Source organism: Aspergillus nidulans, chromosome V (genome assembly GCF_000011425.1).
Source record: "Aspergillus nidulans FGSC A4 chromosome V".
Lineage (NCBI taxonomy): Eukaryota > Fungi > Ascomycota > Eurotiomycetes > Eurotiales > Aspergillaceae > Aspergillus > Aspergillus nidulans.
This window is the reverse complement of record NC_066261.1, coordinates 2,864,393-2,877,122: the sequence shown is the minus strand read 5'-3', so window position 1 is coordinate 2,877,122 and position 12,730 is coordinate 2,864,393. Positions and strand designations below refer to the sequence as shown.

Below are 12,730 nucleotides of genomic sequence, written 5' to 3'. Positions count from 1 at the left end.
GCCATTTCGAAGAACAGCACAAGGGAATCTGGGCCTCGGTCGACACTCACGACTCTTCCATAACGGGTGGGCCCAACTAAGCTCATACCAAGCACTGTCACGCAAAGCATACGCGGCGCCAAGCGGTTGAAGCGTTGTCGAGCCCTATCGCAACCAAGCTACAGCCTATGGCTTGTCTCGAATTACGCACCCTCTTATACAACCTCCTTTTTTATGAAACGTCACTGAACGACGTTTACGCGGCGCGATCCGGAAGCCCCTGGACCATGTCTATAAGAAGAAGAGGTTTCTCTGGGGAAATTCGATCATCATCAAGTCAGACATCAGACATCCTCTCCTCTCAATCAGCTTAACAATGCGCTTCACCGGTCTTCTCACTCTTACTGCGGCCGCTCTGGCTCTCGCCCACCCGGGCGAGAAACACGACCCCGTCGCTCTCAAGCGCGAGATCCACGCGCGAGACGTACAGGCAATCAGGGCCAGGCAGGCCCTGGACGCCTGCTCCGGCTCTGCCGATGCTATCCAGCTGAACGAGCGAAATGTTGCCCGTCGTGCCCAGACTACCCGTAACCTGCGCCAGCAGCGCGGTATCACTGCTCGTAAGTCAGCTTCTTTCCCGTTTCCTCCATAACATCTAGCTGATTCATTAGACCCGCAAAAGTGGCGCCGCGACCTGGCTGCCCTTGAAAAGTGGGAAGCCATTGACCACAACAAGACCGGCATCCTGAACTACGAGCCCAACACCCCTGAGCAGGACATCTTCGGCGCTAACACCAGCGCCATCCTCGCACCTACCGTTACTGACGGCCCCTACTACATCTGGGGTGAGCTCATGAGGCAGGATGTGAGGGAGGAGCTCTACTCCGACGGTGTCGATCTCTTCCTCGAGGTGCAGTACATCGATATCAACACCTGCAAGCCCATCCAGGGTGCCATTGTCGATATCTGGAACGCCAACGCCACGGGTGTTTACAGGTATGTTTTGTCCAAGACTGTAGCTGGGTATCGCTAACAGTCGCAGTGGTGTTGTGGCCACCGGCAACGATGGCGGCTGGGACACAACCTTCCTCCGCGGTATACAAGAGTCCGACAAAGACGGCGTCGTTACCTTCCAGACCATTTTCCCCGGTCACTACGAGGGCCGCGCCATCCACACCCATCTCCTCACCCACATTGGCGCCACCGTCAACGAGAACAACGGCACCCTCCAGGTCGGCACTGGCAGCATCGCCCACATCGGCCAGCTCTTCTGGAACGAGGTGCTCCGGTCTGCTGTGGAGGACACCTACCCCTACAACACCAACACTCAGGAGATCGTTTCCAACGCGGACGACATGTGGAGTGTTGAGCAGGCTACCGACGAGTACGACCCTTTTCCTGAGTACATCTACCTCGGCAACGGCTTGGATGATGGTCTTTTTGCCTGGATCCAGATCGGTATCAACGCCTCGGCCGACTACACCGACAACTCCTACTACAGCATTGCTGGCTACTACGATGAGAACGGCGGCCACCAGAACGCTGACAGTGCTGCTTTCGGTGGTGGTGGCGATGGCGCTGCTCCCTCTGGCGCCGCTCCTTCTGGCGCTGTGCCCTCCGGTGCTGTCCCTACCGGGACCGCCGCGCCCTCTGCTTAGACCTCAAAACTTTGCCATCGATTCAGAGTGACTAAGGGCTGCATATTTGATATATAGACATTTATAATAAATACAAAGATATTTTCTCACATTATTCCTTGCCTCTTCAGCCGCGTATAGTAGGAGTAGCCGAGTCTTTTCACGGCCGTCCTTATCCAACACCAACCTCACGGGCGGAAGCCTCCTACCAGGGACGCAAAACAATCCTTTGCTACCGCACCAGAGCACAAATGAGCTACTGTTACAACGATTGGGACAATGCCGGCGCTGTCGACCACATTGTTTCTCCATCGAAGGATCAGCGAACATATGCTGCGCGATCAGTGTCACTGTGTCACAAACCACTCTCGCAACTCTGAAAGGACAGATTTCCATCAGTCTTTTCATTATCTTCCTAGGGCAACCGGCGACGACAAGCTGGAAGTGATAAAATCGGTGTGCTGGAGGAAGTTGCAGTCCCTGGTTGGCCGGCGGGGAACCTGTTATGTATTTGAAATTTCAGCGACTTAAATTGCGATACGTATCTGAAGTGTGGTTTTTACTATGTTGAAACTGACGGTATGTAACCTCACGGTGGGGAAACAGCAGATGACCTATTGAAAAATACAAATTCACTGTATGGTCCACTGGCAGTAGTTCTCTTCAATGACCCCCTAGCCTCCGTTTTAACAGCAGCAGCATCACCAACAATATCCCAATTGAAGAGACATACAATACCAATAACACGGCTCTCAAAGGTCTATCCACATGCGCAGAAGCCGGGACTGAGTTAGCGTGTTAGTACGCGCTGTGCTCATCCCCCAGCACTGGTTATACAGTGGGTACACTGGCCCCAGGACCTAACTCTATCCCAGCTTGGTTGGAATATTGTAGCGCCACATTTGTCGAGCCGTTAATGTCGCCCCGGGGTCATGATGATAACAGTCGGGTACGGATTCGTAAAAGCATCGGCGTCTGAGACTGTGAAGGTAGTAGGAGTATCAAGTAATACTAAATGCCGCTGCAGCTGGGGACGACGGAAGGCGTGTGAAGTACTAGAGTCCCACTTATATGATGCATGGTATACCGGAAAGAAATAAGGTACCGGATTAATTATGATGTATTTATTTCTTTGCTGTATTTTTATCGCACTATTGATACTACTGAGGTCGGGGTTCGATTGGACTACGGACATATGGCCTACTCAGTCCGGCCTCATGTTTGCCTAGAAGGGCTATCCAGCGTCCAGGCTGGAGTATAGGATCTTTGTTTAGACTATCACATTATGCTACGGCTGACGAAGTCGATTCTCAACCCAGCTGGTATGTAAAAAACTTCCTCTTCTAGTTTAATTCGGATTATCCGGCGTCAGCTTCGACAGCCCCCTGAGTCTCGACCCATACTTCATAAACAGGAACGGAATGGGGAGTAACACCGCTGCAACAGCGCCGATGATTGACACCGCAGGACCAACATCCATCGCATCGATCATTGGCCTTGCAGCAAGCGGCAATCCCGCAGCCATGATACTCCTCAAGAAGGTCACTGCAGCCGTCGAACTCGCCGCATATATACCATACATGTCGACAAGATAGTTGAGACACTGCTGGAAGATGCAGTTGAAGCCAATCCCTATGAACAAGGCCGCGAAACAAGGCAGAATCCAGTGATGAGGCGGCTTCGCAGTCCATGCGAACCAAAACGCGCCAATAACGAAGAACACCGCCCCGAATGCCATCGGTGGAAGGCGCCCTTCTGGAACGGCCTTCCCACCTGCGTTCTTGGCGATGATGTTGTAGCGGTATTGGTTCCAGATATTGAGGCCGACGGAGGAGATGACTCCTATCAGTAGGGCAAGGAAAGGCAGCGCTGCGACGACCGGATGCCAGGCGCGGATCTCCTCGAAGACTATGGGGAAGACTTCCAGCGTCAGATACATCACGCCGTAGACGAAGGAGGCGTAGATGGCAATGCAGGTGACTACGGGCTCGGTGAACAGCATGATCATAGGGCGAGAAAGCTGTTTCGTGACGATAGAGTGGACATCGAGCTTGAGGTGCTCGTGCGGGTGGTAATAGCGGTTGTCGTTGGTTTCCTTGCGCAGCCGCTGCGCTTTTCTTTTCAACAGTACCAAAGGGTAGACTTCCGGTAGGAAGAAGAAGGCCATGACGAAGGTGACCATGACCCAAATCGCGAGAATGTAGCCGGGCCAGCGCCAGTTGAGATGCGGGTTTGTGACGAGGGCTGCGCCGATGACGGGGCCTAAGGAGGGCCCACCGTTCACTGCGACTGCGTAGAGACTAACAGCTATTCCTCGTCTCTCGCGACTCCAGATGTCGCCGAGGGCTGCGGTGACATTGCTGATTGGCGCAGATCCAAAGAAGCCGGTGAAGAATCGGGTGACGAATACCGACGCGGCATTTGTACTTCGCGAAGTGCCGATTGCGAACAGTGCCTGGCAGAAGACCGCAGGCAGGATACTGACTCGCCGTCCCCAGATCTCGGATATGGGCGCCCAGATGATGGGCCCGAAGATAAAGCCAACCCTACATCTTGCGTTAGCAATGTACCCCCAATATATCGAGCTGGCAGCCGCCAACCTACAGATATAAAGCAACATTTAAAACCGAAACCTCCTGGCTCACGCCGACATATTGCGCAATGAGATGATCGGCTGGCGTCATGATGCTGGAACCCAAACTGCCGGCCAGCGCCAGCATGCCCAGTTGGAAGGTCACCCACCACTTATACCGGTCTGGCCAGTTCTGGGGATTCATCGGTTCGGCCTGATCCCATCTGACCAGGAAGTCGGGGTCCAGCTCAGCAGGCCCCTTTTCGTCCCCTGGCGTGCCCTTGACGCCGACGGGGAGGATACCCATGATGCACGTCCAACACAACTCAACGGGGATTTGTCGAGTGGGTGTCGTTCCTGACTAGAGCCGCGCCATGGAAGATATAAAAGAAAGCCAGGCACTGACCCGGGTAAATATTCTTGGTCGCCCCTCGGCCGAGATTTCTGCAGTGGGGAACTCGGATAAGTCGGCGATAACCGTCGATCTTTGAGACTCGGTAGCCCTAACCGGCCAGACAGATCACGACAACACGCTCGACGAGCTTTCTAGCAGAACTGCAACGAGTGTAGTGGATCTGCGCTTGGTCCAGGGATCAATCTTCTCACAGGCTCACTTTCTAGACATCAAGTATCGCCTTTCAAGCTACGGGTTCTCTACTGTGAAAGCATGTCGCTCTTCGAATGACCATATATGATATATAGAGGAAATTGTTAAACTCAAGTTTCCGGTGTAGAGATTATCTAGTATAGCTACAGGTTAAGCCCAGTCCAAGGGTACTGTATCCTCGACGCGTGTCTCGAAGTTGGCCGAACTAACCCTAATATATATAGTCTTAGCTTGGATGGCACCATCAGCAAGGACTTTCAGGCCATTGCGCTTTCAATAGATATTATTTGTTCTTTCATGTACCAAAAGCTATAGTAAACAGCCGAGGCGACTTCTGGCAGAGCTCTGATGCTTGGGCCCTGCCTACAGTAAAGTCAACATGAAAAAGAAAGAAGTGAAAAGAAAAAGAACTGTATATCGCTTTCACACCCTATTCCCGCCTCCCCTCCTTCCCATGAAAAGAGCGCCTCGACTTATATCCCCATTATCCAGCACATCCATCCCATACCGCGCGCGATAGGCGCTCAAGCTTCGTTCCTCGCCCGTCCTGAGCAAGAACCACCGCAGATGCGGCAGTGGTTTGACCAGCTCATCCACACAGTCTAGCATCCATCCGCCCAACCCTAACCCCTGGTACTCGGGGAGGATGTAGACGTCCGATAGGTAGGCGATCGTGCAATTGTCAGTTATCAGGCGCGCAAAGCCAATTTGTTGCATCTGTGGCCGTTCACTTTCATTTTCAGGGACATTGTTGATGAAGGATGGAGTAGCAGTTTCGGGTGATGGTGAGGGGGTCTTGTAAAGGCCAAAACAAAAAGAGTTGTCAATCATGTCTTGAAGGACGGATTCGGGAAGAGGGTATGCCCAGTAGAGTGACTCTAAAGCAAATGCAGCGTTGATGGCGGAGACAGAGAGCAGGGACTTATCGGTTGAGATGAGAAAGGGCTGTCGGGTCCATTGTTGGGGGTTCTTGGGGAGGGACATTGCGCTGAGGTTTTTGAGTCTGATGTAGTGCTTTAAGAATAGAGAATATAAACTACTGGGTGGGAGGTTGAGATGCTTTTTATATTCGTATGGACTATGGAGTCGGAGACTCATCCGATTATGCAGGATGATACTAAGTGTGAGTCATACTTCAACCGTCATCGACAGTGTGAATTCCCAAGGAGATTTAGGTGATGGCCTGTTTACAAACATAATGATGTCGCTCTGTCTACGTGCAATATACCTCGCCTGCTGTCAATTTTATCCTTAATCCATATACCATACACCCACATTCATGCCTCAAGGCTGAGCATAGTCCAACTCCATTATGGCAGGAACAAGGATATACTGATGGATATATTGGATAAGAAAAACCAGGTTGCTAAGCTGTTATATATTAGACTGAGGATGTACAATAGACTTTATCTAATATTAATATATCCCTGACCCAGGCAACATCCTTATCCTGGTACACGTTATTCAGGGCTCTGTGATTATCCACCCAACAGTCCTAAGAATCTATATATGCGTATACTATGATAACAAAAGCGCTTTTAGCTGCTTATTAGTGCCACAAACAAGGTAAATCCACATCGATACATCTACACTATTAGGTTCTCTTTTTGTCCAGCTTCGATTCTAAAAAGCGTACTGAACAGGAGCCCCAGCGGCTACGCTTTCGATAATCTTCATTGACATGCACCAGTCAGATTCCAAGGGACCCTCAAGCAGTATCTACACGAGAGAGTGCTTAATCTACACTTGGAGCCATGTTTCGCTCCAGTATGGAGGGAATGCAGTCTAATCTATATCTGCCTTCGAAGGGTATGCATAGTTGGTATCGTCAAGGGCAAACGATAGCCTTCATCTAGATCCAGTTATTTGCAGTCGGCGAGGCTCTGGTATTCTATATGGGCATTGATAGAACGGGAATGGCGACTACTTGGAGAAGCAGACAGTAGAAGTGGAGGAAGTCCGATATAGGGGCATATTTTGCCGGTGAACATTCTTACTAGGCAGACAGCTGGTCAAGTTGCATTCATTTTCTTCTGCTGAGAAGAGGGCCCTGGCTTGAGTGTAGAATAATCCTGTTTGTACCGGCACTCAGGAATGCTGCGTTTCCAATCTCCCTTTACTTAGCACTGGATACCTCAACTGAAGAGATGCCTTAATACACCTGCAATGGCTTTGATTGGTCAGGACAATACCTAGCCCTGTGAATAATCAAAGAATACCATCCCTATCACAATACCCTTTTTGGTAAGACGTTCCTGGTCCTCAGCAGCGGCTCGGTAGTGCTGCTGGAAGGCATCTCTACCTCACCTACGCCTCCTCATTCCCTTCAACATTTATTTAATGTTTAATATCGCGTTCCTTTATTTTGCCCATGATCAGTTCCGGCTGCTGGGGCTGGCTATTTGTCTCAACGCGATTTTGATTGTGGCTATCGGGATCAGAACCGGTGGTTTCCACAACAGCATCAAGAGCGACAGCTTTATTTGTCTCCATCTCCACCGCGGATGTTGGTGCTGGTATCAGTGCCGGAGGAGAGCAAGAAAGACGGCGGCGTCGCCGGCGACGACGCCGCAAGCAGAAGAATAGAGTTATTGCAGCGGAGGTAGCTAGCACGCCCACGGTGGCCCCGATGAAGATCCCAGCCTTTGAGCCTCTTGAAGGGTGGGCCTGGGTATCGCTCGTGGTTGCTATCGAGGACGAAAACGAGAGCGAGGACGATGTTGAAGACGACGGGTTAGCGGCTGACACTGCAGGGACGTGGGCAAGAAGGATGATGAGCGTGAGGGTACCGGCGAGGAGCTGGAGGCTTTGGCGTCGCCTTCGTATTCGCGTCATTACTCTGTAGGAACTCGGCATCATGAAGGGAGGTGGATAGAGGGCCAAGGGAATATTGCGAATATACACTTCCATGGATACAGCTGAAGGCTCCCCAGGCGCAAATACGCATACGCGATGTCACCTCAATTTGGCAACATAGCGTCTAAGCCTCAGCTAGCCTCTTACAAGGTCAATGCTACGATAAGAGAGTCTTCCCGATTGTTGGTGGTGATTGGCCGGTTTTCTTAAATCTTTAAAAAGGTGGGGGCCATCGTGGATAGGACAGGTCTGTGCTAGGGATTTCGCCGTGACTGCAGCAATCAGTCAATCTAAAACAGGGACATTTGTGCTGGAAAACAAACCTGGGGTTCTCAACTGAAATTAGGTACATGATACGGGATTTAGCAATTCAGCCTACCGTGCAGACCCTAGGCTACAGGACCAGATAAGTAGGCGCCCAACGAACAGCGACGGTCCAAACAGTCAGGAATAAGACCAAATCATCACCAATGTATCAATATTGGATGTTTGAGCGACAGCAGTCTTTTATCCTGTATCCTCTAGCTGCTAGTCTTAACTAATATCTAGCTTCGAGGCTGTTCAGCCGCATTTATGGCAAAACGGAAACGTTAGAGAATTTTAGGGACAGTGGGTATCATGGAAAATCGGACGGCAAGAAGGAGTGTGTGATAGACCGTCCTTCATCACGCAGCAAAAACTTCTTCCAGGACTCGCTGGCCCTGAGCGAGAGATTGGGATGGCCATTCACCTAGGCACTGAGACTCCGGGCGCTCACTTTCAATCCCCCAAGCGCGCGAACCTTCCACGTACATGGAGACGCCGTGGAGGGAGTCATCGCAAATCACGCCAACGGACACCTTTGCGACATCATCGGCAGTACTAAAGGGCAGGCCTTCCTTGGTCCAGCGCTCCTCAGCGGTCTTGGAGAATGTGCTACCAGTCTGGGCCATCCAAGGGCAGATCGTGTTGATGCGGATGCTGTGTCGGTAAGGAGAGTTGAGGTTGGCGTGGAGGGAGCGCATGAGATCCTGGACACCGTGTTTGGCGACCTGGTAAATAGGCACAACGGGGGTCTCCCTGATACCTGCGGCGCAGGAGAAAAGAAGGATAGAGCGATCCACGCCTGGGCCGCGGTTGTGACGAAGGTAGACGCTGGCCACGCGAGTGACGTAAAGCGTACCAAGGAGATTCACATCAATATCCTTCACTGATGGGGCCTAGTAGCTATTAGTGTTGACACTGTAGAAGATACTTGCTTTGGACCTACCTTGCGGACTTGTACAAGGTTCAAGGAGTGGTCGAACCATGACTCTCTGGTCTCCGCACTGCCAGCGGTGACAATAACATGGTCAATGCGGTTGTACTTCTTGAAGGTATTGTCGAAAAGATCGAGGACGGACTGATAGTCCGTCACGTCGGTCTTTCTGAAAATCGCGCGAGGGGGTTTAGGAGGACCAGTTGGCTCTTGATGTACCGGCCATTGCTGGATGCACTTTCTGGCTAACTGCTCTCCCCTAGCGGCGTCAATGTCTCCAATTATCGCATAAGCACCGTTCTCGCAGCATAGCTCTACGAGGCTGGCGCCAATGCCGTTGGAGCCGCCTAAGGCTGTTAGCATTGCAACACTGAAACCGTGATTGATAATACCACTTACCCACAACAAGGATGACCTTCTCGTTGAGAGATTCTTTACGAATCATAGGGTTAAACTGGCCTAAACGGCCATCAGTGGATTCCACGACGGGCTCTGTCTTGGCGATCATGGTGAAATATGGGGTGTTATCACGGAATAATGACGAAAGGAGTCAAGATACTGTACAGCAGTATGCAACAGGTGGAGAAGACAACTAGCATGATTCCCTTGCCATGTGCGGCGTATCTTCGCTTTTATATTGCCATCGGTACCCCTCCATCTCTCGCCAATCCTTCTGAATTGGGGAGCTTATGCTAATCGTACTGGAAATTGTCCATAGAATTGCGACCTTTTTTCGATCCTTTGAAGCCAGCTCCGAATGCAGTGGGGCATGCATGAGGTTTGAGCGAGCGATATTAGAGGATAAGGATTCGGATGGGCTGCTGGAGCCGAATCGAGTGACATCGTTGGATATCGCGATCCACCTCGACAGATGAGTGTGCGTCGACTTCACACCCACTGTGGGCCTTCGATCGGCGAGACAGCGCGGGGGAGGGGACTGGAAAGTGGAAATCTGGAGAGGATCTGGGGGATTGACAGCACGTCGTGGGTGAGGTCTGGACTGTTCGAGATTTAACGTATTCAAGATGCAGAGTTGTAGAGAAAGATCATGAAGTTGAAAAGAAGGTGGGGGATTGGCTGAAGAAGCGCAAGGTACTCTGTACTCTGGAACCTGAGGCTGGTGTTGCTTGCAAAGGCAACTGTGCCGTCGCCGTGTTTCTTGGCGTCCTTCTTCCTCTCTCCTCACTTTCTTCCCGTCATTACTCCAGACTATTATTACTCAAGAGCTTCGGAGCTCGCCTCCAAGGTGACCAATGATCTTGCTTTACGGCCCCCATTGACTTCGACTGCTTGATGCTGACACCTGCTCGTTCCAGCGGCCTACAGATGATCCATGAGGGTTAAACCTACCCGGCCTGGTGTGGGAGCCAGCCACAGGCCCTGACCCATAGCACAGATGAAACGATGCGGCTAGCCACTACCGTGACTGGGCCCCCTGGGGGAGATACGGGCTCTCGGCAGCGGCGTCAGACCAGTCCCAAGACGCAGCAGACAAATCAGAAGTTTGGCTGATCCGTCTCCAATCTCGGTTAATCGCAAGACTATAGACGAAGGGGCGCTCTTGGTATACTTGGTGGCGCGAGGCCTTATGTGAGACGACGTCACTCTGCTGACGAGGGCTACGATATTGCAGCAGGAGGTGGAGGGGTGCGAATTCACGACCCCTCGGAACCGAACACTTGAAGCTATCACTTCTGTCAATGTACACGGACAAACTCGGCTGGGTGGGAAGGTCCCCACCTCACGACCGCTATGGTATCAGCGACCCCACTCACGTCCCATTATGCATCGGACGAACGCTTGAACCTGAGAGCCCCCGAGTGGAAATCCCAGACGGCGCAGTGTGTGCGCCCAGCCTACTCTGAGTAGCTTCTATGATGCGCTGTAACAGCACTCTGCCTTTTAAGAATAAGTGTCCTGCATTATTCTGCAACAATCCTGCACATATTCAAGAGCTCGGGAAGATAACGGCAGCAATGCGACGGCTGCCGTCGCAAAGAACGCTAAACCTTGGTTGATTTGCGGTTATTGGTCGATCAGGAACACCTCCGGGGTCTTAACTCCAGCTTCATGTTCGGATGAGCGTGCTCCGTCGACATAAAAGTCTCAGAAGCATATCGCGCAAGTGGTGGCGATCAAACGGGATCATCGAGGTATCGCGTTGGCCCAAGTCCAATTGAGCGATCGTCTTCTCCAGTGGGACTTCGGAAGTAATACTGTCAATAAAAATCTAAAGACCTGTCTCCCCTGGGCCCGCTGCCCGGATACTTCGCGTACTTGCCTACTCGTTTTAGATGAGAAAAACGTTTACGGAAGAGGTATCCAACATTGACAGTATGAGAATTGGTCGAGCGGGGATCTTTGAGCAAAAATCTCAACACCTACGCGTTCTGACCTGCATGTAATTCCACCCAGACTGGCATCTTAGCTACGCTGGCTGGTACAAACACCTACGAGTGGCTTAGTAGGCTGTGAGTAGGGTTATATGCAGGCCAGAGGCCTACTCTGCGTATAGTCCGTGTCTATAGGTATCGCTACACGATACCGAAAACTGGCATCTTGCAGGTTGGTTATCTTAATGCAGTCCATACTTACTACGTTCACCGCGGCATTCCATTACCATTACCAGCGCCCCTGCTTGCGATGGCCAATATGCAAGACCCCAAACCTCAAGGCTCGGGTAACCCGTCAAGCCTATACATATTGGATTGCGTCCGCCCCTTTCCCAGCACTCAGCATTTTCCCCTGCCGCATATCCTCCAAGCTTATTGTTTGCGGCGACTATCTCATCTAAATATTCCGTCTAATTCATGAACGGTCTCAGTCTGCTGCATCCCCTGGATGGCTGTCGTCCGCGCCAAACATGCTCACCTGCTCCTTCCTCGACTGACCTTGAGTATTGTGCAGCGCGTTGCATTCCTTTTGCCTCTCAATATAGGGTATAGACACCCTGACGGTCACAATGGCGGATAATATGATCCCTTCGCCGCCAGTAGCATAATTCACAACGCTGGGCATTTGTTGTCAGTGTCTCGCTGCGAGGTGTGTCGCTATTCTTTGCCCAACAGTCGCCCGCGCAAACTCCTGTTTAGCTTGTGTGCTCGTGCCTTGAGGAGTTGCAGTGGCTTGGTGGTGAAGACAAGGACGGAACTATATACCAGCAAATGAGGCTTTTCTCCCTGACTTGTTTCGAGAGGTTCCTGCATTCCTCTGGTTATCTGTGCAGCAATTCGTCTGTCCCTGTAATGACCAGTCTCTAGATTTGACGGCGCTTCGAGAGCCATTTGTGTTCATTAGAGATGTTCGCGAATGAGCAGACTATGCGCGCTGCGTCACACCATACTTGATGCTTTGCTTTCAAGATATAATGGTATCATATCCATGATCGCTAACCCCAGATATGCAATGAAAAAGTTACAATTGTTGCTGTCATTGTCCGCCATTAGAAGTACTATCATCACTAGGAGTTCATCAGTCTCTCTTAGGTTCTCAGAAGTATTCTATCGGATCGTTCCGAACCTTTCGTGTCCACCGTGATATGCAGCCCCGCAATCGAACAGTCCACGTGTGCTGCTCAGCTTTTCTCAACCAGATCTTACAGGACAGACTATTTTGACTTACAGAAATCAATGCGGTATTTGCCAACAAGTCAAGTTGATAATAACACACAGACTGGCTGAGGATAATACTCTATCGATTTTTTCCGCCGCCAGGTTACGACCATGGCCATGACGGCCGTCGACGTCACTCCCGGCACTACCACGGTCTGGAAGCAAAGCCAGTTCAGTAGTCGCAACATAAGAACCGCGACCAGGCGCTGCTATATCGACAATTGCTTCTCA

At 51.3% G+C, this 12,730-nt stretch overlaps 4 protein-coding genes across 4 annotated transcripts, besides 1 other annotated feature; 1 reads left to right on the top strand and 3 right to left on the bottom strand.

Moving 5' to 3' along the window:
• Positions 1-12,730: part of a sequence feature (contig 1.93 620..340023(-1)) that runs on past both edges of the window.
• On the top strand, positions 356-1,637 carry ANIA_05328 (intradiol ring-cleavage dioxygenase; the record flags this gene model as incomplete). The annotated part of the gene is made up of 3 exons (XM_657840.1): positions 356-599; positions 651-975; positions 1,016-1,637. The coding sequence occupies 3 exons, from the start codon at positions 356-358 to the stop codon at positions 1,635-1,637; spliced, it is 1,191 nt and encodes a 396-aa protein (XP_662932.1).
• ANIA_05329 (MFS transporter) lies at positions 2,965-4,495 on the bottom strand (the record flags this gene model as incomplete). The annotated part of the gene is made up of 2 exons (XM_657841.1): positions 2,965-4,162; positions 4,221-4,495. The coding sequence occupies 2 exons, from the start codon at positions 4,493-4,495 to the stop codon at positions 2,965-2,967; spliced, it is 1,473 nt and encodes a 490-aa protein (XP_662933.1).
• Positions 5,219-5,779, bottom strand: ANIA_05330 (GNAT family N-acetyltransferase; the record flags this gene model as incomplete). The annotated part of the gene is made up of 1 exon (XM_657842.1): positions 5,219-5,779. One exon carries the CDS (start codon positions 5,777-5,779, stop codon positions 5,219-5,221), a length of 561 nt encoding a protein of 186 aa, XP_662934.1.
• ANIA_05331 (uncharacterized protein) lies at positions 8,115-9,464 on the bottom strand. Its single transcript, XM_050612351.1, has 3 exons — positions 9,288-9,464; positions 8,901-9,235; positions 8,115-8,850 (listed from the first exon to the last, which is right to left on the bottom strand). Exons 1-3 carry the CDS (start codon positions 9,394-9,396, stop codon positions 8,317-8,319), a joined length of 978 nt encoding a protein of 325 aa, XP_050468284.1. The 5' UTR covers positions 9,397-9,464; the 3' UTR covers positions 8,115-8,316.